General features: G+C 35.6%; 3 protein-coding genes across 6 annotated transcripts in view; 2 read left to right on the top strand and 1 right to left on the bottom strand.

Moving 5' to 3' along the window:
* Positions 1-1,974: 1,974 nt before the first annotated feature.
* Positions 1,975-8,224, top strand: LOC129577244 (uncharacterized). Its single transcript, XM_055463941.1, has 4 exons — positions 1,975-3,236; positions 6,277-6,458; positions 6,645-7,070; positions 7,237-8,224. Exons 1-4 carry the CDS (start codon positions 3,110-3,112, stop codon positions 7,435-7,437), a joined length of 936 nt encoding a protein of 311 aa, XP_055319916.1. The 5' UTR covers positions 1,975-3,109; the 3' UTR covers positions 7,438-8,224.
* A 1,388-nt stretch (positions 8,225-9,612) lies between these two features.
* On the bottom strand, positions 9,613-9,984 carry LOC129577085 (uncharacterized). The gene has a single exon (XM_055463546.1). The coding sequence runs from the start codon at positions 9,982-9,984 to the stop codon at positions 9,613-9,615; it is 372 nt and encodes a 123-aa protein (XP_055319521.1).
* A 5,546-nt stretch (positions 9,985-15,530) lies between these two features.
* The window catches only part of LOC129577237 (potassium voltage-gated channel subfamily H member 6), a 101,664-nt gene continuing 91,565 nt past the window's right edge, over positions 15,531-25,629 (top strand). For 2 of the 4 annotated variants that reach the window (XM_055463932.1, XM_055463931.1), the window contains exons 1-2: positions 15,531-16,011; positions 17,393-17,740. The gene's annotated coding sequence lies outside the window, so the exon portion shown is untranslated. Of the gene's footprint in view, positions 16,012-17,392; positions 17,741-25,629 lie in introns of those variants that run through there. The other 2 variants (XM_055463925.1, XM_055463930.1) reach the window with 2 other exon arrangements.

Genomic DNA, 25,629 nt, shown 5'->3' with positions numbered 1-25,629 from the left:
GACAGAGTTCAATGTGAGTTTAAGGTAATTGATCACTGATCAAATGCACTGCACTACGAAAACTTGGTATGCAAATATTATATAATTGCATGATATCTTGGTTGAACGCTTGTTGTTGTTTATTTCTGCGCATGCTAATCTGCTCCTTCTTTATTTAGCCGTTTTGTAATTTACGGGAATGTTATAACTTCAAAGCCGCATGACAAGCATTTTGATTGATAACTTGAACTGACAAATCTAAATACGGCGCTCATGTCTCAAAGAAAGTGATAACGTACGAATCGATGCATTACAACCAATCTCCTGGGTTCCAATTTGATTTGCCTCTGATTGATTCCGCACATAACCATGATTCAACGCAGAAATAGAAAAAAAAAACATACACAAAATGTCAAATAAAAGAAGATGAATCGATTCTTCTATAGAAAATTCTAAATATATAGAAGAAAGTAATTAAAGTAATGAAAACGGTAATTAAACATTGAATATTCCCGGCGAAATTATCTCAAGTAAATGCGCCAAATGATTGAAACTGAGTTGAGTTGTCAACAAGAAGTATTCGCGTACCCATCAATGTTTCAACGAATCAACCAGTTGAAATAAATAAATAAGAACTGGCCATAACAAGAGGAAAGGAGCGCAAAGATTTGAAGGGAAACAAAATTAATCACGTTTCATTTGCGTGACATAACCGAGCATTTGCATTGCCATTTGAACGCTGTGACTTGGTGAGATTTAGTCGGTTATTTATACGTGTGTGTCACTCTTTTTATGTGATGAATCTGCCACTTTTTCCATCTGTTTTCGAGCCACGAGCCAAGCTCATGATCAAATCACAGAAAATTACTCCAAAGATTTAATCTGCTCTGGCTTCATTTTTTTTTTTATTATTCTTTTCGTGTTTTCATTTCGTTATTGTTGTGTAAAAGAAAATTTCAATATTACCTGAAATGACCTAATCGCGACCAGCATATTTATTATTATATCAACAAAACAAAAATAAAAACAAAAACACCGCGCTATCAGCTGATGATACGGCTTTTACAGTTGCCATCGACGATATGTGCAAAAATACGCATTTCGTTTCGCCTCTTCCCTTTCGTTTCATTTATTTTTATTATTTTTTTTTTTATTAAAAGAATAAAAACATCACACCGCTCAAACGAATCCAGAGATATTCGGGGAATATTGCGTACTGTGAAATGGCAATAACAATTAAGAGCGTTCGACGGAAAACGGTGAAATCGAATATGATAAAATCGATGAATGGCAGCGATCGAACATGTTTTTCGCATTGCGATGTTGGATGATTCGCCTTGTAGTTTCCAGAAGATGAAATGCGCCAAAGATTCCATTCAATTTTCATGACGATATAAATATTCCATGGAGATGAACTAAATTATTCAAAAATAGGCATTAAATCCAAAGTGATGGCGTACGTGAGTGAATTGGATATAACAAACAAAAATGTAAGTGAAGAACCAAATAGATGTCTGTATGTTTGAGTGCAAAAAATAAAATGCATTAGTTTGTACATAAGTTCACCCTAGACGAATGTCGACAAACATCGGTCTCTAATACAATCATATGATCAATGTTTTCTCACTCTCTCTCTCCATCTCATGCATTCGAAACTACAATAAAAAAAAAAGAAAGTAAAGTGACATACACCAAGCAGCAATGGCTGAGCAGAGAAATAGGAAAGCGATGAGCAACACTCACTCACTCGGCAACACAATCCAAAAAGAAGTGATCCGCTCAAACAAACACATGCACACGTAAACCGATGAGCACACATACAAATGAATCAACGACATAGCGACAGCCGAAAATGAAAACAAAAACACATTGCAATGGCAAAAGTAAGGCCCCCACACGCACACACACACACACGCATTCGATAGCTCACACTTTAGTACATACACACACATGCACAGACGGACGATTTGCCTATATTTCATCGTGCATTGTTCGGCTGTGTGTTTCTTTTTTCATTCGACTGTTCGGCTCCCGACACCACACACTCTTGTTATATTTAAACGTTTTGTATGACAATTATTCAGTTCAGTTAAATTTTGTTTCTTTGACGAATCGAATCGACATCTTCTTTACATTTGCCTTCAACAACAGAAAATAACAAAAGAAAAATTAAACCAAATAATTTCTGTTCGCATATTAATTTCGACGTTGCAAGCAGAATCATTAAAACCGCTTTGCACTGCATCAGTTTTTTTTTTTGGAACTTAAATTGAAAGAAATTTATTGGAGTTCTACACACTGTCCTATTCTATTCTGTTTCATCACCAAGCGAAAAAAAAAAACAGAATCAACGTGCTTTCAATAGCTGTGCATTTATTGTGATAGACACTGAATCCGATAGAAGAATCCACCAAAATCGTTGTGATAAATTGTTGTTGTTTTTTTTTTGTCATCAGCTATTGCTGTTTTTAAAATTGGTTTTAAATTTGTTGCAATCACACATTGTTGATATATAATGTAATGGAACCATAGTCGATATGACAATTTTTTAATTTTCAAGTCGTAAATTTGAGAAAGAAATAGAAAAAAATAAATAAGAAAATCGTTGATTTGAGACAACCAGACTTTACAAAATCAAAGAAAACCCAAATTTTTTTCACATTTGATCGAACCGTAAAAAAACATTCAACAGTATAGTATGCACTTCCAATTGATTAAGAGAAATCCAAAGGATGAAGCCGAAACCCCAACTTTAAATAAATTTTTGCAAGAATTTTTCGCTTTGAGTATAATTTAGACAGTAAACGATTTTAACAAGTTGTTAAATAGTTGAAGAAACAACAAGCAAAAAAGCAGCAAAACAACATCAATAATCGAAAGTAAAGTGTAAAATTAAAAGCATTAATTTGTAATGATTGACAGAACTTTGAAATCCAGTTAAAAACCGTAAAAAAAACCCTTCAGTAATATTCTAACGACACAAAATTCAAATTAGTTGCATATACACCGTGAAAATACATTAACAATAACCCGAACGATAAATAAATAACAAACGAAAAACTACTCATTGAACATAGAACAATCAAAATCAATTTCTCGACAAGAAAAAAGGGCATTTCACCTGACGAAAATGTCATCATTGCAAGAGAACTCAACTGTACCGCTGGACGTTGTCAACAAGCGAAAAACACCGTTTACGCGCAGCGATTCCTTTGACAAATTTCAATACACTGCTTTCTATACGCTTCAATTAGCGGGTAAGTCATTTGATTTTTTTTTTCTTTGTGCGTATTAAAATATCGATGTATCTTACACAAGAAAAAGAGAAGACATAAAACACTTTTGCCATCATTTGTTGTCCATACGACGAAAGGGCAAAAGTTGTCATTTGTTGTTCATATTTTTCGTTTGTTGGTCGTTGCTTTCTATGTTGCTCTTTGCATATCGTACATTAATTTATGGAAAATCCCCAAAAATAAGCCAATTATGACGTTTGTCGGCAAGCCCAGCACAGTTATGTATGCTGCATATCGTCACAGAACGTCAAAGTTGAGCACAAACATCGAACGCATACATCGGCCGAAAAGACCAATTTGGGAAGTGTTTTTGAAGACTGATTATTCTTCAGCTAATATTTATTGATTTTTTCCCTGTTTTTTTTTTGTTTTTGTTTTCGTTCATTTTGTTTCTATTTTTTACCTGATGGTGCATTAAGTAAGAAGATGAAACCTTAGAAAGGTGAAACAAGTTTCTTATAAAAAAGAATGTACCGAACAACTAGAATGCAACAACGAATGGAAAACAACGATGACAACGACCAAAGTCCAACACAAACAAATCATTTCAAAGAAGCAACCTCCATAACTAGATTTTCTCTCTTAATGGTTTGTCTTTCGAATGGTCGTACGTCAGATTTGGATGCATTTCATTTGATTGTGTGTACTGCAGCAGCAGCAGCAGCGAACCAGTCATCAAACATTATGAAAACACAGAGCATTTAACTAACAAATTTAAATTAAGAGGCGAAAAAGTCATAAGAGAGATCGAGACCGAGAAAGAATGAGAGAGAGAGAGAGAGTGTGTGTGTTTGATAAAAACGCATTTATTTACGACAATCAAGACGAATCTCGTCAACGCAGAGGCACGGAAGTGACACATTTCACATGAGCAACAACGCACCGAACCAGATGTTTTTTTCTCCGTTGCTTAACGCTCTCTTTCGATTCATATCTTACACTTTTTATTTTGGGCGAAACGCACTCTTGTGTTTTTTTTTTTTTGCGTTGAACTCTATTAAATTTCCAACATAATCTATCTCGAACTCGAGTGTTGGTCTCTTGTGATATCAACCGAACAAAAAATATTATTTATAAATGTTTTTATATTCGTCATAAACCAGCAACAACCAAAAAATGAGTTCATCTAGGTATTGTTTTTTGTGCGTTACATTGCTCCGTAATAATCTAAATGACGAAAATAAACGCCACTTGAATGTATAATATACAGTTAGTAGGGTCAGTGTTGAGCGATTCTTTTTCTTCTCGTTTTTTCTTTGGCTTTGTTTTCATTCTTTGTCTGGAGCACACGAGACAAAAAACAAATTGCCGCCAGTTTGGCAATCAAATCGTTAAAAATAATATAGATTGATAACGCACAACGAATCCAATACATTAAAGACGTTCGACCAAAGCGGATCTGATTAAAAAAGCAAACCGAAAAAGAGAAAACACAAACAAAGCCCCACCAAAAAACATGAAGATGCGAATTCGTCACAAAAACCGCGATAAAATTACAGGGGGGAAAATTTGGAATGAAATTGTTATCTTAATATCAAAAATTCGGAGTGGCACACAATGATCAAAATTGAAGAAAGCGCATGAGTGCATGATAACATGGAACAAAAATGACTAGTGCAATGCTAATCCTTGACGTATTAATTCTGACGATGAAGTGAAAGGTATGATAGATAGAGAGAGAGCGTACACGAATCAAAGCAATTATCGGTCCAAAAGAATTTATTACCGTTTCAACTTGAGCTATTGTTGAGTGCATGTTTTGACATTTCCTCGAGCAGAAAAAAGTCAAGAAAGCCAATAAAAACCACGGTTGATTTTAAAGAAGCGATAGATTATCAAATCGGTGATCGTTCATTGCGTTCACACGTCTTTTGGTATTTCATACATTTTATCGCCATCATCCTTGTTTTGAGTGGATCCATTGACATGTGTTGAAAAATGACCATTGTTATCATTTTGATTCAAGTACTGTAAAGAAAATATCTCAGTACCCAGTACCGTTCCATCGAGAGGGGGAAAAAAATGAACGGCGCCCGAGAAATAGAAGAAATAAAAACTTCGTCGTAATAAGTTGTTACCCAACTCAAAACAAAGCATATCTCAACGCTGATAATGGCATGCGGTTTTATTTATATAGCAACGAGTCGTGAAAATTGCATATGAATTGTGCGAACCATGTAAAAACATTCTAATGATGAGATGGACGGCCAAAGAAGAAGAAGTAGAAAACGAAATAGAAAAATGGTGCAAATATTTGAATTATCTGTTCAGCGTTTTATTTCCAAGGCCAAACGCATGTCCACACATGAAAAAAGAATCATTAAAGCAAATAACGAAAACGAAGTAAAAATAAATCAAACATTTGCGGTTCAGTTCAAAAAACTTTTTTCTTTTTATGGGCCACAGCAACATCTATCATTTTGCTTCATAACATTAAGCATATCAGTTTAGAACGTGCAAATCCGCCGCTCAAAGACAGCTCTTATCATTCGAAAGAGAGAGAATTTTTTTTGTTGAAATATATTTTTTTTAGAGAAACGTGATATCATTGGTCTTGATTAGAACACACATACACAGAGAATAGAAAAATCACATTGAATTGTGTGGCCAGAACAAAAACGCAAAAAAAAATCATTTATTTACACCGTGTTTCAAAGATAATCGCTTTTATTCGCAAAATTAGTTTAATATACCTACTTGATTCGTCCCAAGCTAATGCCAAGATTAGATACATTACGAGATGTGCACGAATGTCTTTGATTTTATTTTTGGCTTTATATCTGATGAAATTGCCACGCGGCGGTAATTCATTAAATAATGTGCGTGTTTTGTTTATGTTATCAACTAGAATACGATATGGTTGCCCTTGTCTATGGTCACTTAATTGCATTGTACAAAATCGATAGCGAGTTTTTCTTTCTTTCGTTTTTTTTTTTGAAACATTATATTTAATTACTAACTAATTATTCATGTTCGTCTTTATCTTTTGTTGCATACACAGGTACGCTGTTGTCGCAAAAATCGTTGCTGCAAGTCCTCGATGAGCTGCAGTATAAATCGCGTATGATTTTAGAAAAGTATGCGGTGCACACAGTATGGCCCACATTCAAAATGATGTACGCAGTAATATTGTTCTGGATTGATGCCTTCACTCGATGCATGAAAATCAATGGCATATTCGAGGTAAGCCGAACGCGATGCATATTCAAATTAGATTCCGTGCATCAAGTGAATTGATCAATTTTTGAATTAATTTGCGAATGATAATCGAAAAACAAAAGAATGAAAAACTCGAAACAAATTACTTAATTAAAAATTAACAATTTAATGAGAGATGAAAATTTGTTGTTTTTTTTGTGTAATTTCCAGAAAAAAACACCATCAAATACTAATGTTGAACCAGAGAAAACCTATTGTTTACGAGTACAAAAGCGAAAGGAATCGTTAGTTACGGCGAAAGATCTATCGACCGCTGCTGTTGAAACACACAAACTTGCTGATCCACTCGATGAAAAACGTGTAAAACTTTTGGCCGAATTCGATGCGATTCATCCACATTTGCGTGGCAATTCGCTCGTGAAATCATGGAAATCGGACTCCGACTCGGAAATGGGCTCAAATAACAGTATTTCGACTCGAAATAGCATTGGCATGGTTGTGATTGTGTATGGCAGTGCGACACTAGTCTATATCCAATTGATGTTTTTGGCAGCATTCCTACAAACGGCCGCCACACCACCGGGTCTAGTGTTTTTGGTGTCTAGCTTAGGATACATCGCTTATATAGTATTTAAGGTACGAGTCAATTCTTCTTACTATTTTTGTTTTTCAATTCAGAAAAAGTGTTTCATTAAATTAAAAAGAGGCGGAAACAAAAGTTGCTGGAACTCGTTGCAAATTCCACAAATTTCATGCAAACAAATTGATAACTAATTGTTTATGAATCCATTCTAAATTTTAGATGGGTTTTGCCAAATCAAAGTCCAAAGATGAGCAACCATCAACGAACAAGACCAGATCTGCATCAACAAGTACCGCACCTGCCGAAGACACCGTTGGTGAACTGCCAGTGAAACAACGCAACGGTCGATTGGGCCGATCCAGTACACGGCGTTTTCTATACTTCCACAACAAAACTCTAAGCAAAATCAAGCTACTCTAAATCAAACCGATTCACCTCAACACACACACACACACACACATACCCATCACAACATTCCGTCACATTAGATTAGTTTGTCCATGCGACGGCACTATTCAGGTTCACAAATATTCTTGGGCTCATAAGCCAAAAAAAAAACGAGAAAAAAACCGAAAGGAAACCGAATGAGTTGAGGCCATCAAAAGCCTAAATTATTGTTATCATATCACTTTGCCATTTTGCAAATGTCTGTTTTATAAATAGCCAGTATGTTGATTGTATGAGTAAAAATACAAATTTATTGCGCCATGATCAATCGGACAATTGCTAAATATCAGAAAAAAAGACAATTTTCTTTTATCAAGTACAAAACCAATGTTTTCACACAAACATACGACGCAAAACAAAACACAACGACAACAACAACAACATCTTTATACAATAGTCCACAAAATCGATCATTTTTAAAATATATTGTAGATTAGTTTTAAGTTTTTTTATACAATAATTGAAATAAGAGATAAACACTTAAAAAATATGAATGAAAAAAAAAAACAAATTACAAATCATTTTACTGTACGAGTCTATATGATTTTTGATTATGTTAATTCTTAGGGTTAAATTTATGAACAAGAAAAAAAATAATCAACAAACATAAATGAAACAAACAACTTATTGTACACTAATATATGACTGGTCAACAAACAACATTGATAGACATTTTATTAAATTAGTTATGAATAAATAACATTGGTTATGAAGTGTGATCTGAAGTGATTTCAACTTCATTTTACGGTTTATACAGAAATCCATGGGTTTTTATTTCTTTGGCTAGGTAGAATATGATTGGGCTTCCCATTCCCGCTATGAAAGCGGAAATTTTACGATATTTGTCATGAATCGCGACCGATTTTTTTTTTCAAATCCTGATTTATTGAAATCCAGTTTTGAGCCAAATTTCGCCTGATTTTCTAGTTGAATTCGATAAAAGCCGACTTCATAGATGCACTAGGGGCATTTCTCACACAAAAAATTTGAGCAAATGTGCAAAAATGTCTATTATTTCTTCTTTTTTATTGAAATTGTAAGAAAATGTACTGAAATGACGATATTGCTTGAATAAAAGTGTTCTGGAAGTAGGTTTCAGTGGATCTCAAGGATCGTTCAGAACTGCTCCCGATTCTGGAGGTGGGTTTTGGTGGATCCTCAGGATGGACCAGATCCGGTTTGACAATGCCCTGGCCCATCCTGAAGATCCACTTCCAGAACCGGGAGCAGTTCTGAACGATCCTTGAGATCCACCAAAACCCACTTCCAGAACACAAGTTCAGTGTAAATGAACATTTATTTACACGAATAGATAAAAATTGATCGAATCGGACCGAACGGAAGAAATTTTTCAAATTTATAAGAATTCATTCATTCTTTTCGTGAGAAATGCCCCTAGTACGTGGGTTGCTATTTATATTTCGGGAATGAGTTACCTCCGATGACTATATCTAACTTTCGTGGTCATTTTCAGAAAATTCAACATTTCTTAAGCTTAAAACACTATAGTAGATATATTTTTCATATCTGGGTGTGTCTTAAGCCTTAGTCCCAAAATGACATCTAGAAAAACAGGAATTTTTGGAAATAAACTTCCTGTTTGGTGCGAATAGCATTGATTGTCCTTGTGTAAACTACTCAGAAATCTTCGTTCATTCCTAGTCTATTAATTCCTGGCCAATGAGACCATTATCGTATATTCTACACTTGGTTATATTCGATTGAATGATCATATCAAAAATTGAAAATTCTTGAAGTGAAAGAAAATTCCGAATTTCTTTGGCCAATTTTTCGGATATTCGCACTCCGAAAATTTCTGTTTTATTCAGAATTCATGGTACTACAATTCTCAAGTATGATAACAGTCATATAAATACTTTTTTCCGAGAACGAAGCATTGCAATCTGCGAAAATCGTCAGTTTTTTCAAAAGTAATTTTTTTTTTGTTATTTTCAAACACAGTATGTTGACTGAAATGTTCTGGCATGGCATGCCATACTTGGAAATGATAATTTTGTGATCTCTAGTGACGATTGCGAGCATTTCAGTCCATCAAAATTACATTTTTGAGAGCTTGTAAACCCATTTTGGTCCAAAACTCTTTTTTTGATGAAAAAAAAATCGGAGGTTTTGACATATTAACGGCATTTACGGCACTAAATCCACGTGTAATATTGACCGCATGTAAGTCATACTAATGCCCAAGGATGCCTCAATCTCACGATAAGTCACATGACCATTTCTCACTTTCAGATTTTTCACAGCGTCAATGTGTTCTGGCGTTACTGCTGAAATTTCACGACCTTCCCGCGGCTCGTCTTTGAGTGACTGCCACCCCCGTTTGAACTCATTGTACCAAATATATACGCTGGCCATGGATGGTGCTTCCTCGCCAAAATCGGAATGAAGTCGATTGAAACACTCCTGTTGAGATAGCTCCACTCGAAAATCGTAAAAAATTATTGCACGAAAATTTTCTCGAGACAATTCCATTTTTTCATCGAGTTGACCATGATGCATAGTGAATTGACAATTGACGTCTGAAGAAACTTATCTTAAAAAATGTCAAACTTTTCGACTGACCCAAAAATTTGCATCGGAAAATACTAGGAGAACCTTATTCCCGAAATATAAATAGCAACCTACGTAGATGCATGAAAATGAGTAACTAACAAACAGTCATTTCGAAAACTTGAATAGGAAGAATATGTGAAGGGTCCATGTCAATGGAGACATCTATGAAACGATATACTTATCGCATGTGTAAAGCTGTCGAAAGCTCAAGTCATAATTCAAGTTTTCACTAGAACATGCGCTGGCATTTTTGATTCTGATATTTGAATAGATGTCTCGCATGTTTTCTTCTGATACTTCGCTTTTGTTCAAAATCATATCAAATGAATTCAAATCAATCTGCAGGCCACTATTTAAGCTCAAAACTATATAATTCGAAGAAAATAATACCCAAAAGTTATACAATTGAAATCATCTTCATGCGGGACCGTAATTTTTGGAATGTGTTTTCAAATATACCCACATTTTGGAATGTGTTTTCTAGCTTTGACATACGGAATGGATTTGCATGTGATTGTGCATTGGTTCGGAACTGCAAACAATTCCACTGGCGGCACATAATCATTTCAATCACGCAAACTGCATTTTTCCGCATGTCGCCTTTGCTCCGATTTTTTTTTTCTTGCTTTGATTTCATGCCGTTCTTTTCTTCCTTCGTTTGTTGTTTCCTTCATTCCATCAATTTCGATTGGTCACATTATTGACCCAGAGAACGGGAGCTTAGGTGCATGAACGAAGAAATCGTAGCGTCCCCAATTTGTAACCAATGGATAAATCGGATCGGGTGCGAATTTATAAATATTTCAATCGAATTGTGTACAACATATTTTTCCGTTTGTTAAAATATTTACAAATTGTTTGATGTCAACACACACATACACGCGGATTATCATTTGACTTTGTTTATTCCGTTAGTGAGACAGAAACCAGGTGACTGAAATTATTTATCTTTTTGCTTGAATATGAACAAATTACGCGACAGCGTTCTACAAATGAAAGTGAATGTTGTTCAATGAACCGTTTGCATTGAGCGAATTTCGAAAACGCCAAAATTCAAATGTTCATTGTTCTGAATTGAGTAACATCATGTTACTAACATTGAACGGGATTAAAGATTCATTTGATTCGAGACGGATTGAGAATTCATTTGTTTTGATGTGACAGTTCGATAAAATACTGTGTGTGTGTGTGTGATTGAGAAAAATGAATGTAGGCATTTAACGTGATTGTCTCATGCATACATTTTAGAAGCATACAAGATGTGCGATAAAGATTTATGGTTGTTTTTGTCCCAATCCCGAGTGTCGTTCGAAATTTCAATGCACATTTTCACAAATGGTTCGGACTAACCCACTTCTTATTCTATGCACATGACCGAATTTAATCACGATTGGCAATTAAACTAGATCGTTGTTTATTGTTTGTCACACAACACGTCGATTGTACCCATCGACAGTATGTACTTCATTCAGTGCGAAATAATCACCGAAGCATTTCTTGTGAGTTCAACCATTTTTACTGGGATTGATGGATGAGTTCAAAAGGATTCAACGAAATATGGTTACAACACACTAATGTGATTTGATTGAATATCCATGTGTGAGAATGTATGCTTTTCGGCTTGATTGTCTGGAGTGTGCCTGGCTGACAGTCAGAATTTGTGTGGAAAATCCTTTTTTTATCCATTTTCAACATGTATAAAAGGAACATTCAAACATCAACGACAAAAGTGATTGAAAACACAATGTGATCGTGTATGATTGTTCAAAAGAATAGAATCTTGAATAGAATTAGATTTGAATAGACTATGCGTTCCACTATTTTGATCATTCTCATTTATTACGATCCTAGGAGCGGTTCACATTCGCGAATGCCATTGCCATTTGCAGAATAAGAGGCATTCGTACCTGTTTCGCCATGTATTCGGAGTGCGATCATTCGTGCGACGCTCCATAGTGAATGTATTAACACATTCGCACAAGCATTCGTAGCCATTCGCGAATAGCTACGAATACTTGTGTTCAGTCAAACGTCAGTAGCGATTGGGCGCTAAAAACGCCATAAGCAATGAGTTCACGTGTGTTTCAGATATTAAAAAAGAAATTGGGTGAAAAACTACCGGCAAATTTAGAAAAAATCATAATAAGTGCTGGATTTGAATGCGAAACTGCTCTGTTATCCATTGATTCTAAAAGCATTTGCGATATAGAAGAATTGATAAACGAACATAAATTTTATTTGAAAGATACGGCATACGAATATTGTCTGGCAAATAATTCAGTGTTCAAGTTCAAACCGGGACATCGAGCATTAATTTTGTCGATACTAAAAGTCTTGAATCGCTCCACCATAAATAAAAAAACAAAACAAAACCAGTGTAAAACAGTATTTTCATACGGAGTATTTTTGAGTTTTTCCAAATTTTCGTTCACAAATTCTTCAATGTCGTTGATAAATGTCACGGTCAATTAACATTAGCGATGAGAGTCATCAAGTGTCAAACGCACTTATTTCCAAAATTATTTTGATATCAACTGGAATTCCATTATTGGAAAATTTCTCTAATTCAGAAAAAAGTTTTTCGAGATCCTAAAAATAAAATGTATTGGGTCTGGGAATTAATCGTGTCGATTTTTCAAAAGATGGCGTAACTTTGCATGGTTGTATCGGGCAATACTTTTTTCTTTTTCACATGAGTGGTCTAGTGTCAAACTACAAAAATCATCATCTATCATTTCATCGAAGTTTGGATAAACATTTTTTTTTTGCGCCTTAAATATGTCAAATTTTGTACCGAAAAAGCAACATTTCCCGCAAGCATTAATTTTTTGCTTTCATTTGAAGAAAACTGCGGCTGAAGCGCATCGAATGTTGGTGGAAGCCTATGGTGAGCATGCTCCATCGGAACGTACATGTGAACGGTGGTTTTCACGGTTCAAAAGTGGTGATTTTAGCACGGAAGACAAGGAACGTCCCGGCCAGCCAAAAAAGTTTGAAGATGCGGAATTGGAGGCATTGCTCGATGAAGATTCGAGTCAAACTCAAGATGAGCTTGCCAGAGCATTGAATGTTGACCGAAGCACTGTTGGATATCGTTTAAGGGCCCTTGGTTTCATTCGCAAGTTGTCAAATTGGGTACCACATGAATTGACGCCGGCTCAAGCTGAAAGGCGTTTGGTGACTTGCGAAATGCTGCTCGCTAGGCACAAAAAAAGAGGTTTTCTGTATCGAATTGTCACTGGTGGCGAAAAATGGATTCATTACGATAACCCCAAGCGCAAAGCATCGTATGTTAAGCCCGGCCAACCAGCAACATCACAGCCAAAACAAGAAATTCACGGCGACAAGGTAATGCTGTCTATTTGGTGGGATGAGGAGGGAGTGGTGTATTATGAGCTGCTGAGAAGTGGTCAAACCATCGATGGGCCTTTCTACCGACAACAATTGATACGTTTGAAACAAGCAATCAAAGAAAAACGCACGAAATGGGAGACCAGAAAAGAGACATTGATTTTCCTACATGACAATGCTCGGCCACACATCGAGAAATCGGTCAAAAACTACTTGGAAAATAGCGGATGGGAAGTTTTGGCTCACGCCCCGTATAGCCCAGACCTGGCTCCTTCCGACTACCATTTGTTTCGATCGATGCAAAACCATATGGACGGAGAGCGGTTCTCTTCAGTTGAAGAAATCCAAAATTGGCTCGATGCATTTATAGCCTCAAAAGATGAGGAATTTTTTAAGGCAGGCATCCGTCAATTGCCCACATTGTGGCAGAAGGTCATCGCTTCCGATGGACAATATTTTGATTGAAATGTAATTTCATTTTGGTATTCAAATAAATGTTTGAAAATTAAAAAAAATCGACAAAACTAATTCCCAGACCCAATATGATATAATTTTTATATTAAATTAGCCTCAATAATGTTTTGTTTACCATTTTAACGACTTGAATTTGCACTGTTTCGACAAGTGTTTTGAATAATGTCGTTCGATTGTATTTGCATTCGTGCATTCGCAATGCTACCCATTTGAATAGCACACTCATTTGCAGTGCCATTCGTAACCATTCGCAAACATTCGCGAATGCTTGTATTTAAATACATTGAATGGTTGCATTCGCATTCGCACGCATTCGTAGCATTTGTAAATGTTTGTATCTAAATGCACGTACTAGCATTCGCCCATTCGCACAACTGGCACCATTTGCAGTTCGTAAATTCCCCCTGGTTACGATCGCTCAATTTTTTCTGTTCATATCAAGCACGACCGAATATATCAAGCACAAATGCTGAATGACATGGATTTGTGAGGAAAAGACATGGCCACAAACAATGTGTTTCTCATAGTTTTTGTTGTTGTTGTCGTTTTCAATCATACATACATAGAGTCCATAGTTTGGCTTGTGTTGGATAGCCACTGGAATTGGTGAGTGATGATTTGCATCCTTCGTAGTCAAAGTGTCGCGCAGCCTGAACGAAAATTCAATACGACAAAATAGTTGACGTGCCGCGAATATTCAATACTGAAGCAGTGAAACGAGCAATGAGAGCCAAAGTGCAAGTGTGCTATCGTTGGAAATGGAAACAAATCAAGCTCTCCCAACGAAAAATGTCACACACAAATATTTCCACATGTAGAACGACGACGGCGACAGCAACGACTACGAATTCGACGCTATGGCATCCACATTTTGTTTGGGCTTGTGTGTTCGTCATGTGTGTGTGTGTGTGTGTGAGTGTGTTCATGTTCACCGAAGTATAAGTGCTATCTGAGTATGAGTATGCGAGGCTTTATGTTTCTTTATAAAATATTTATCCTTTCGAAGCAGGCGCTGAAACGAAATCCATTCCACGCTTTCGCTTCTTCAAGAAAATACTGCTGTGATATTATGTTTGTAGTAAAAATTAACTTCTGACCTTTATTGCATGGTAAAATGTGTGCGAAACAAATTGTACGGCTGTTTGCCGTTGTTGGCGTTCGGAGGATAGAAATGAAAATCAGTTATTTTAGCCACTGATAGAAATACTGGATAGAGCCAGCCAGTGTGTGTGACTGAGAGAACGAACGAACGAACCGAGACTGTGTTCTGTGTGTTGTTATAACATTCATGAGTTGTGCTAGCTAGTGTGTGCTGTGTGCGCCTCGGTGAAATAGTTTACATCGCATAGCTTCATGATGTATTTATTTTAATATACGCGTAAATGTATGCATGGTGTATAGGTAAAAAGCACGACCAAACAGCACACAGAACACAAAGAGCACACTCTCAGCCCAATATATAGCCCAGTGTGGTGTGTTCAAACCGTCTTCTCTACTCGCTTGTTTTGGTCCCTGCGTGTATTTCGTATTATAATATTCAAAAGGCGTCGCACACTAAAATGCCACTTACTTGCCATATCGCACACAAAACGACAACGACAGCAACGGCTACGACGACAGCGACGACGACTGACTAGCAAAACAAATGCCGTGTGTATGAAATTTCAGTTGATCAAAGGTTTTTCGCGAAAATGAACGTGTCGCTCTCTGCCTGTATCCGTTTCGGCACACAACAATTCAACTGACTAACCGATCGATTTAAACCATGAAAACCAATAACAATAATCATAAGTTTTAACAGAAAATACGGAACCATACACGACGGTATGAAGCATCTGGCGAGTTACCGGCACAAACAATAACGCGGTGAATACAAGAAGGAAAAAAAAAACAGAATCAAGTAGGAAAAGTTAAACAAAAAAAAAAATTGTATTTAAAACCGAATATCGCCAGCGCGAATATATAAAAATAGAAAGATAAAAAAGGTCGTTCAGGTCTTTAATACTTAACGAATGAGAATCCAAATAAAATTGCATTTAGTGAATTGTGTGCGCATAGGAAAATAAATTGTGATTGTTAAAAAAAAAACTTCGTATAAACAACTCATAGTTGCGGTCATCAACGTCGAAAAAACGAAGAAAAAAAAATGTAAACTGATTCATATTTGTTTCGTCCCTTTCTAACCAAAGTCAAAACGTGCACGCAAAAATTTCCAATTGATTTCATCGTTTCAATGATCATTCGCACAACTTTCGTCTTCGATGAAAAATGTGTAACCAAATTAAATGCCAGATTATTATTATAGAGTGGCGGTGATAGGCTCCTTGACATAGGCTCTCTATGTTACAGCGCCTTTCGAAAACTTCATCTTAAATGTTGTGGTATCGTTAAAATGAAATTATCTCCCTTGAAATTCAATTAAATTCTGGTGTTATATTCTTAACAATCATATGTTCAAATGTCATTTTTCATCTCTCAATCATTCGAATAAAAACACACACACACACACACACACACACCCATGACCAATTCTAAAAATGTTGTTCTTGTGTACACCAAAATTTAATGAATAAAAAAAAAACAGAATAAAAATTATGTATATTAATGTGCCGCAACGCAACATCACACATAAACCGCTGAATAAATGCTGTGACAACTGCCAAATAGTCAAAATTTTGAAAGGCATCACCACCAAAAACAACAACAACAACAAAAAGCTAAATAAAAAAAAATACGATAAAATCGTCGTAAAACATGTGTGTGTGTGTGTGTGCACAGATTAGTTGCGTCGCGTGTCTATGTGTATTTCATCTCCTCTCGACATGCGTTGCGATCATACACATATATTTGGCCTATGAAAATTGGCTAGTATGAAACAAAAAAGAAACATCAGTCAAATAACATGAATATGCGCGCTGAAATCCGTTCATTTTTGCCGCTATTGCTGTGATATCAGTTCGTCCAGAAATTAAAATCTGTTGAATATTTTAAATATTTTCCAGAAAATGGGTTTTTTTCGCTTTATTTTTCGTCACTTAAATGTTCTGATAGAATTCAAGTGCAATTATTCAGCCACATATTGAATCATAGCATTCACAACGTTTTGTTTATACCATTTTAAATGAAATTGAACAACCGAGAATGCGATGATGATCTAATACATAATATATACTACAAGATAATTAGAAGAAAAACATGTTTTGTTTGTTGATTTGATTAACATCCAATTTGTTATGCACGTGCTCATCCGAAATAAACACATTTTTATTGAAGTTGAATCAAACGATTGAGTTTTTCACTGAAAAAGTGATCATTGGCTTGAATGGATATGTTTTTTTTACGAACCGTTTTCACAATTCAATCTTTTGATAAATGAATTTTAAACGGGTTTTCAGGCAAAAACTGAATGAAAAATGTTCAACGCATTACAATGAGTGTTCGCAAACTGCCAAAATAGAAAAAGAAAAAAAAACTGTGAATTTAAAAAAAATATAAAGCACTTATCATTATTATTGTGTTGTTTGTACAGTTGACATTCTAAACGTCTTCTCTGCCGCCGCTGCTGCCGCTGCTGCTGTTGTTGTTCGGTTCGTTCGAAGAAACGCATCGATTTATTATGTAAGATTTCAATGATGTGTAACATTGACGAGGAAAAATAGCCATCGATCAAAGTGTGTTTGCAGATCAAAGAAAATGAGACGTAATAATACGCCAATCGCTAATTACAATTTGTCGACGAATTTTATTCTCCCTTTCTTTGCCTCGTTGAAAGTGCGTTCTACATAAGTTGAGTTTTCATTAAGAGCTGATTTGTCTGTTTTTGCAGCAACAGCCAAGCTGATAAAAGTGAAACTCGGAATACAATTTTACGTTAGAGGTGAGCCGAAATAAATCAGTTCTAATGATTCACGATTTTCTTTTAATTTTTTTGCACAGATGACTCTCTCCCCTTCCCTTGTTCGCACGTAATTCAATTTTACATTGACAGATGATTGATACTGTTCATTTGGCATGAAAAGTGCCGTTTGCAAAATTTCGATGAAAATAACGCAAAAAGCGTGGAAACTCGGAGACGATCTTGATCTCGAGTGATCTGACACAATAAGGAAATTCAAAATACTCGATTAGAATATGCATAAAATGTACAATTGTACATATACCAACCTAGACGAAAATGACAAGTGAAACAGAAAAATAAACAGGAAAGTGAAGAGAAAATAAAACTTAGAATGTTGCTAATAGCTTAACGATCTTATTATGATGACTCTTATGACTCGTGTTCTATTTTCGTGAAACCTCACAGAAGCTTGTTTAGTGTGTACGCGCACATCTCACGTTTTAAGAAGACGATGTTCCACTATATCACAATGCTATTAAACGTGCAAATCTATTTAACCGTAAACCAAACAAAAATTAAGTCAAACATTTATCATCCGGTTGTGGATTGAGTAGAATGTCGTTACTTGCTGCTCATAAACTGAATAGAGCTTTTGTTCGCCTGTATTTGACTGAAATTCAAAAAGTGTGAAAAAAGGGCAAAATTCAATTCCGAAGTCAACGAAGGGAGGCACTTATTGATTGATCTATGCATATTCATCTTTGGCTGCAATTATCCGACTTTTTGCTGACCAAACGGTATTTGGTATACAAAGCCGCAGACATCTTTCGATCTTTCACTCATTCAGTCGCTGGCCAGAGTTTTCCTCTTCTTTTTTTTGCATTCTGTGAGGGTTCGAATGCTCGGGGTTTGGTTCTGTTTATGTATGGAATCTGATGTGTTTGCGAAGCGCCGTAAACACTACACATTGAATAATGCAATAACGATAACTTACTCAAGCAACAGTGCAAATCATTTAGTTGTTCAAATTGGAGACAGGAAACATGAAAGGAATAAAGAACACGCAACAACGCGCCCAAAACATCCACCAGCAGAGAAGACAGAACCAGAAGAAGTAGAGAGAGAGAGAGAGAGAGAGAGAGAGAGAGAGAGAGAGAGAGGGAAGGAAAAAAACTTAGAATTAAATGCATTGAAATGTGATATGGTGAGGAAATTAAGTCGTTGACTGCGTATTATTGATTCTTTTGTGATTCTTTTCCTTTTGCTCTCTCTCCCTCTCTCCCTCGTTCACTTTTTGCCGTTTATGCTGCTTAAACGCGAGTCAGCTTTCATCATTCTGTCGTTGGTCATGTGTGATTGTTGTTGTTCAGAAGCTTATGGTGGTGTGTTTGCTGCTCTTTTTCAGAGCCGATTGTTTTCTTCACTCCTTGTCTCCATTTCTCTTACTCACTCGTTCTCTTTTTTTTCTGTTGTTTCCAGCAGTTTAACGTATTTTTTTTTCTTTTCGTGAGCTCGGTATTTAGAACAATTGTGTATTTATTTGCTACTTCGGCTCAAAATATATGTATATGTCTGTTGAATGTGCGTTAAAATTCAAGACAGAGAGTGAGAAAGAAAAAAACTTGCATATATGTCTTTGTGCTTACGATCCTATTATATGCGCTAAATTGTAATCCGCATCGCAAGGAAACGAAACAAGAAAAAGACACACGACCTAAAGAAAAGGAAAACCTACTGAAGCAATAATCAGAGGATGAGAAAACACTCAAAACCATTGGGTGTGCTCAATGGGATATATGCAACTTTTTTGACCAGAAAAAAACGCCATCTTACGTCGTGCCCGTAAATTATTTTACTGTACATTTAGATGGTAGAGCTTGAACAAAAGTTCGACACTATGCATAAAGTTGGAAAGAGCTTGATAAACTTGATGAAATACATATATTTTATGGTCGTTGCAATACCCCTATGGGTGTGCTAAATACGAAAACATGAAAATCAGGAATACACACAACGACGACGATGGCGGCGACAGCGACGACGCTGATGACGACGATGATGGTTCAAACCGACAAAACTTCTGTTAAAAATGCCATAATATTGAGTCGCATACGGCAATGTAAAATTCGAAAATAGGGTGGAACCATTATTCATATATTTATTTTTCGCTTGCTCGCTCGTTTGCCCATTCACTTTAAATATTCCTTCTCAATTTAAATAATTTTTTCGAAATGTGTCAGTTACAAATCACAAGTTACTAAACACACACATTCGCGTACAAGACATTTTGTAAAACCTCATGTTCGCTCACATTCTAACTAGCTTCAAATTATTATTTCCCTAAAAGCGTCACGAAAATTGAAAGAAAAGCAGTAATAGCAAACGAAGAAAAAAAATAACACTCAAAAAACGTCATTGTTTTCGCATTTTATCCACTCTAATTGAATAGCACACTTTTTGATGCATGTGTATAGTGTGTATATATATATATATATTGCATATTTTATATAGAAAACAAATAAACTACAAATGATGTAGTTCACATGTTAAATTGAAATATAATAGCTCTTTACTGCATTGGTTTTGTTTGGTTTAGTTTTCTCTCGTCTTTGTTTCTTCTTTTCTCGCTCTCGTATTTTCGTTCGTTTCGATTTGGTTTTCTTTTTGCTCTCTATCTCCCCTTTTCTTCCTTTTTCTCGCTCGCTCGCTTTCCATTCGTTTCCTTACTTCGTTCGTCTTCTTAAGCGCTTTTTTTCTGCACTGTGATTTTCAGTTCACATATCCTGGTTTCATCATAGCCCAAAACTTTATTGCTCAGTTCTCAATTATGAAGTTTACTACTATTTGTTTGCGTTGATGTTGTTATTGTTGTTGTTATCTCTCTCTTATTCGCCATTCGCGTATGTACACACACACACACTTTGCCTTACTATTTATTTGATCTTGAATGGATTTTCCCGCGGGGGTATCATTACACTAACAACAACATCATTTGCAAAATGAAATTCGTTCAAAACCTGCTGACTCGGAGTGAACGCGCTCACTTTACAAACGCACTTGTTCATCTTGCCGGTTTGACAGCTAATGTCAAATCTACTTCTGTTTCAGTGTAGATTTCTGTTCGAACGCAAGCGTTTTCTCAGTATGGTCCGCAAAATTAAAAAAACAATTCTGCCACGAACCAGTCTTTATCTTGAATCTAACATTTTTTTTATGTATTTCAATAAACTCCAATATATCATATAAAACGAAAATGAAAGAAAAACAATTTTTTTCAAATACGGGTTTAATCTACCAAAAGAAAGCAATTTTTTTTTGTCTTGTGTGCCAGCGGCATATTTGCACAATTTTATTTGGCAGAATCGAAACATTTTTATTTATTTAAAATTCAAATAATAATTGAAGCATTGCGACAAACAAATTCCCTCAAAATATTTTAGTTTTCAAGTGCAACATAAAGTTTTTTTTTCATGTGGAGTTGTTGTTGTAAGCTCTATATAAAAAAAATTTCATGTTGCACTTTGAAACTAAAATATTCTGAGGGAATTTGTTTGTCGCAACGGTTCAATTATTATTTCACCGCACAACACAATGACGACTATGTTTGACACTGCATTCAATACACCCATCAATGTAGTTCCCGTTAAAATGTGTGGCGTTGTTGGTTTGACGTTTAATGATCGAGACTATCGCGGTGGATTTTCCGTTGTGATTTAGTGGCGGATAAATGCCGCCTTTTATAAAGTAATTGAAAAGGTGTGCGAGTGAGAGAGTGGTGCCATTTATTTATTCATTGGACATAAAAAGTCTCGAAAAATATGTGATAAGTTGGAATTTATTGCGAAACATCGGCCAAATATCGACATATTGAATATTTGCTGTGTGTCTGGTGTCGATCTGTTTTCCACTTCGAATTGTTTGTCTCAACTCGAAAAAGCGCCGTCCGCAACCCAAAATATCGAACGTTAATGATTTCAATTACTCAGAATAAATATATGCCGATGTCGTTTAATATTCAATTGAATCATTTCCAATTGAAGCTCATTCAGCACATGATCGACAATTGGTTATTATTCGATGCGAACCATTGTGTGGATGAAAGAGTGGTAATTTGAATCAGAGTGCGCGCACAGTAAATGTGTAGACAAACAATTATGAAGGGCAAAAAAAGTGGCATAAAAAATGAAAACAACGAATGAAACAACAGCAACGGTAATCGAAACCCTGCTGCACCACCAATGATTGGGTGTGTTTTCCATTTCGGTTGAGCCGCATTTGAATACAGGAGCGAAGAAAAAAAAAACGAAAAACAAAACAAAGATATATACCAGCAGTTGGATATCGTATTTTGTCGTTGGCTCGAATAAGTTAAATAGTAAATCCTTTTTCTAAATAGTCGCTTTTGACACAAAACTCAGTTTCAAAGAGCGAGAGTGAGAGCAAAAGCAATAGCGACAGAGAGAGAGAGAGAGAGAGAGAGAGAGAGAGAGCGAACGAGCAAATGCATGTGTTGCTTGGAAATCTGAAAGTGATTTCAGCAAAGTTTCCATCCATGCATGTGCGACGAGTGTGTTCGTATTTGTGTACGCTTGTGCTTGTCTTTGTGTTTCAATGTAAGCTTGAGGCTTTACGGTTTGACGAGAAAACTCAAACATCGCACCAAAACTTCAAACTATTCCGTTTTTTACTGCTTTCCTTCGTTCGCTCTCTCTTCGTTCGTGTGTGAGTACTATTCATTTGCTCCCACTTTTTCGTTTGAAAACAACGTTTTCCATTGGAACTGCAATCAATAACAAATACATGTGCTCCATGGTTTCCACTTCGATCCGTGTGAATGTTTAAGTGATTGGTGCTTGTTTATACTTTCCGCACACACAGGCACGCTCACACTCATACGTATCGGCTGTGTGCTAAACTAACATGAAATGCATGAATAAATGAATTTTGCTGCAATTGCTTGGGTATTGTGCGATAATTTCACCTTTAGGTATATCAAAAAGGGAACTAACACTTCACATTATTTACTTACGGTGAAATTATTTGTTGGTGCAGTAGAGAGAAATAAAAATGCCTCCGATTTGATTGTATTTTGATAATGACACCATTTATTTCTGCACAGTCTCTTCCGCATGCAACGCTTTATTTACACATTTTTCACGGAAATATTGCATCGGAACTCTCATTTGTTCTGTTGCACAGTAAGAAAAATCGTTTAGTTTTTTTTTTATGATTCTCCTCCTTCTTACGCTGTGCCATATTTAAGCTCTGTCTAATAGAAGGTAAATTGCTAACGTTGCATCTACTTCAGCAGTAGAGAAAAAGAAGCAGAAGAGAGAAAAATCAAAAAAGTAGAGGGAAAGACGATAGTCTTAGACTGTGCTTGAAGGTGGCGCGTCATTTATTATGTAAGAAAGTTCATTGGACTTGTGCATCCTAATCAATTGTTCGGTGTTAAGCGCATCCTCAAAAACTTACGAACGGCTAATTGAATTTCCTCCGAAGATGTAATTGAATTTCCAATTTTCAAGCATACCCCAGTACATATTGCAAATACCTAAGGCAGAGCCAAATTTCAATCCTATAGAAATAGAGAAAAAAAAAAAACAATGTATGGGAAAGCAAATGAAAAGCATTTTAACGAAATAGATTAGCAAAAGAGTAGTATAATCGCTAAAACGGTTGAGATTATACACGAAAAGAAAAATAAAACGAACAAACAAATGGACCACAATGCGCGTCAAGGATATTAGCGTGTACATTTGTATGAAAACCTGTAAAAGGCTTTAACTAAACGGCACACAAAGTTCGCACAATGCACGTGGGATTTTTAAACCTAGTTCCATTTAAATCATGGAGATTTTTGGCTTAGTTCGAGCTATATTTTGGAACGTCAATCCGCGCCGCTATCCGTGGTTAATTTTTAAACAGAGATTTGTTTCCGCTTGCACACGGAATTGTTTGTTTGTTGTTTTCATTTCGTTTCGCCTTCCACATGAATTAGGTTTAACTTTAACGTACAACGAATTTAAAGTTCGCGGTTAAACAGATCATCCCCATCGTGTTAATAGAGCCGGTGAAAAGTCCGCATGTTTGTTTAGCGTTCCGAATGAAATGTTTGTTGCATTAGACGGACGAACAGTTGCGGTATAAACAACTAGTTTGATTGAATAAGAACTAAGTTCTGTTACAGAACATAAATGTATCAGCAAAAACGATACAAAATGCGCATATTCTGCATTCAAATACTATATTTACCGTCTACTCTATCGCAAATTATGGATTGCATTATTTTAATTTTGCCTAATGCAGTTAAATACAATTCGATAAAGTTTTCCCCCTTTTTCTGGCAGGAAAAAAAAATGCGTTAATCATTGAAAGTAAAAGCTTGAATGAGCTACCACATTTGCTAGCGAATGATTTCGTTGTGCTTTTTTTTCATTATTTTCTTCATATAGTAATATTTCTTGCACGTGGCAGCCAATGCGGCGTCTGTGCATTGAAACAAAATATGCTATGCCATTTTTTCCCTCGTTGCTTTATTGCTCGCGAGTACCATATATCGCACATGTTCATCGTCTCAGACGCATTGACATATAATTTTCCTTCATTTATCAATTCCCATTCTGAGCCATCCATTTGTCTGATGATGAGATTGCCACAAACGCACATCTACAACATTTATGGTTATTCATTGTTGATTCTAGTTTTTTTAGCACTACATGAAATGTAGAGCTACTAATCTGCTTTTTTTTGTCTTAATATTTTTTGACTACTGAAACAAATTATGGTGAATTTGAATTTTATGCTCATATTGTTTATTCAATTTAAACCAGAGGCAGAGTCTTTCAAAAAAGAAATTAAACCAAAATCTTGTAATTCATTATTGAGATAACTGAGAAAATCTTTTTTCTGTACCTACTTTGTTGTAAATATATATCCTTCGTACTATGCTTATAATCCATAGTGTTATTAAAAGGGATGACTTTTAATGATATATTACTGCAAAATTACTTCGATTCCAAATACATTTCATGTAGTGCGCAAAAAAGTAGTTTGTTGTGAAACAACAAAATAGAATAAGTAACTAAAATCTCAAGAAAGGTCTTGTTTTTTAATGCGCTTGTTCAACGATTTCTACTCATTTCCGTTCTTTGTTGCGTTGTTGAGGACTTTCTCTTTTGAAAATTGGTCGAACGACTGAAATATATGAAATTTTTTGAAATCACCAAATTGAATCGGAATTCACAACTATCTGAGAAATGATTTAGACCAATTAGAAAGTTTTTATCTTATTGGCCCAAAATATACACTTTTGGACAAAATTGAGAGGACAACCTCGAAAAAAATTTACCAATGATTATTTCATGAACGTAATTAGTTTTTATTATTCAAACATTTGTTCTATTTATTGCAAAATAATGTGAACTAAGAGAATCTAGACGAATTTCAGTGAAAAGTTTTGAATTTCGTGATTTTTTCTCAAAAATGTTAACCGATGTCAATTTAGTATTGGACAAAATTGAGAGGACAGTTCTTTGCATATTTTCAGAAACAAACTAACTTCCATGACAATTGAAAACTAGTGACACCGCTTGATGCACAAACTTGCGAAGATTCAAAATGCTATTTAAGTTTTGCTCCACCGAACCGTTGTTTGGTAAATGGAGACGGTCAAACTTTTTTATCATATTTCACTTTTTTCATCTTCAACATATGCGAATATTTCTGGAACCAAAGAAGATATCGAGACATAGTAAGCGGCATTTGAAAGCTGAAGTTAGACCAACAAAATGCAATAATAACCGATCAAATATTCCAAGAACTTCAAGAGATACAGTCGTGAAAGTATGACAGCTGCTATAGAAATGACACCAATTATTTGACATTTGAGGTTAGAACTCAGAAATTGTAAATTATTTTTACTTCAT

This window comes from Sitodiplosis mosellana, unplaced genomic scaffold (genome assembly GCF_009176505.1).
Source record: "Sitodiplosis mosellana isolate CC-2019 unplaced genomic scaffold, AAFC_SMos_1.0 Smas_scaffold_6197, whole genome shotgun sequence".
Lineage (NCBI taxonomy): Eukaryota > Metazoa > Arthropoda > Insecta > Diptera > Cecidomyiidae > Sitodiplosis > Sitodiplosis mosellana.
Note: the sequence above shows the minus strand (reverse complement) of the source record. Positions and strands in the feature narration are given on the sequence as shown.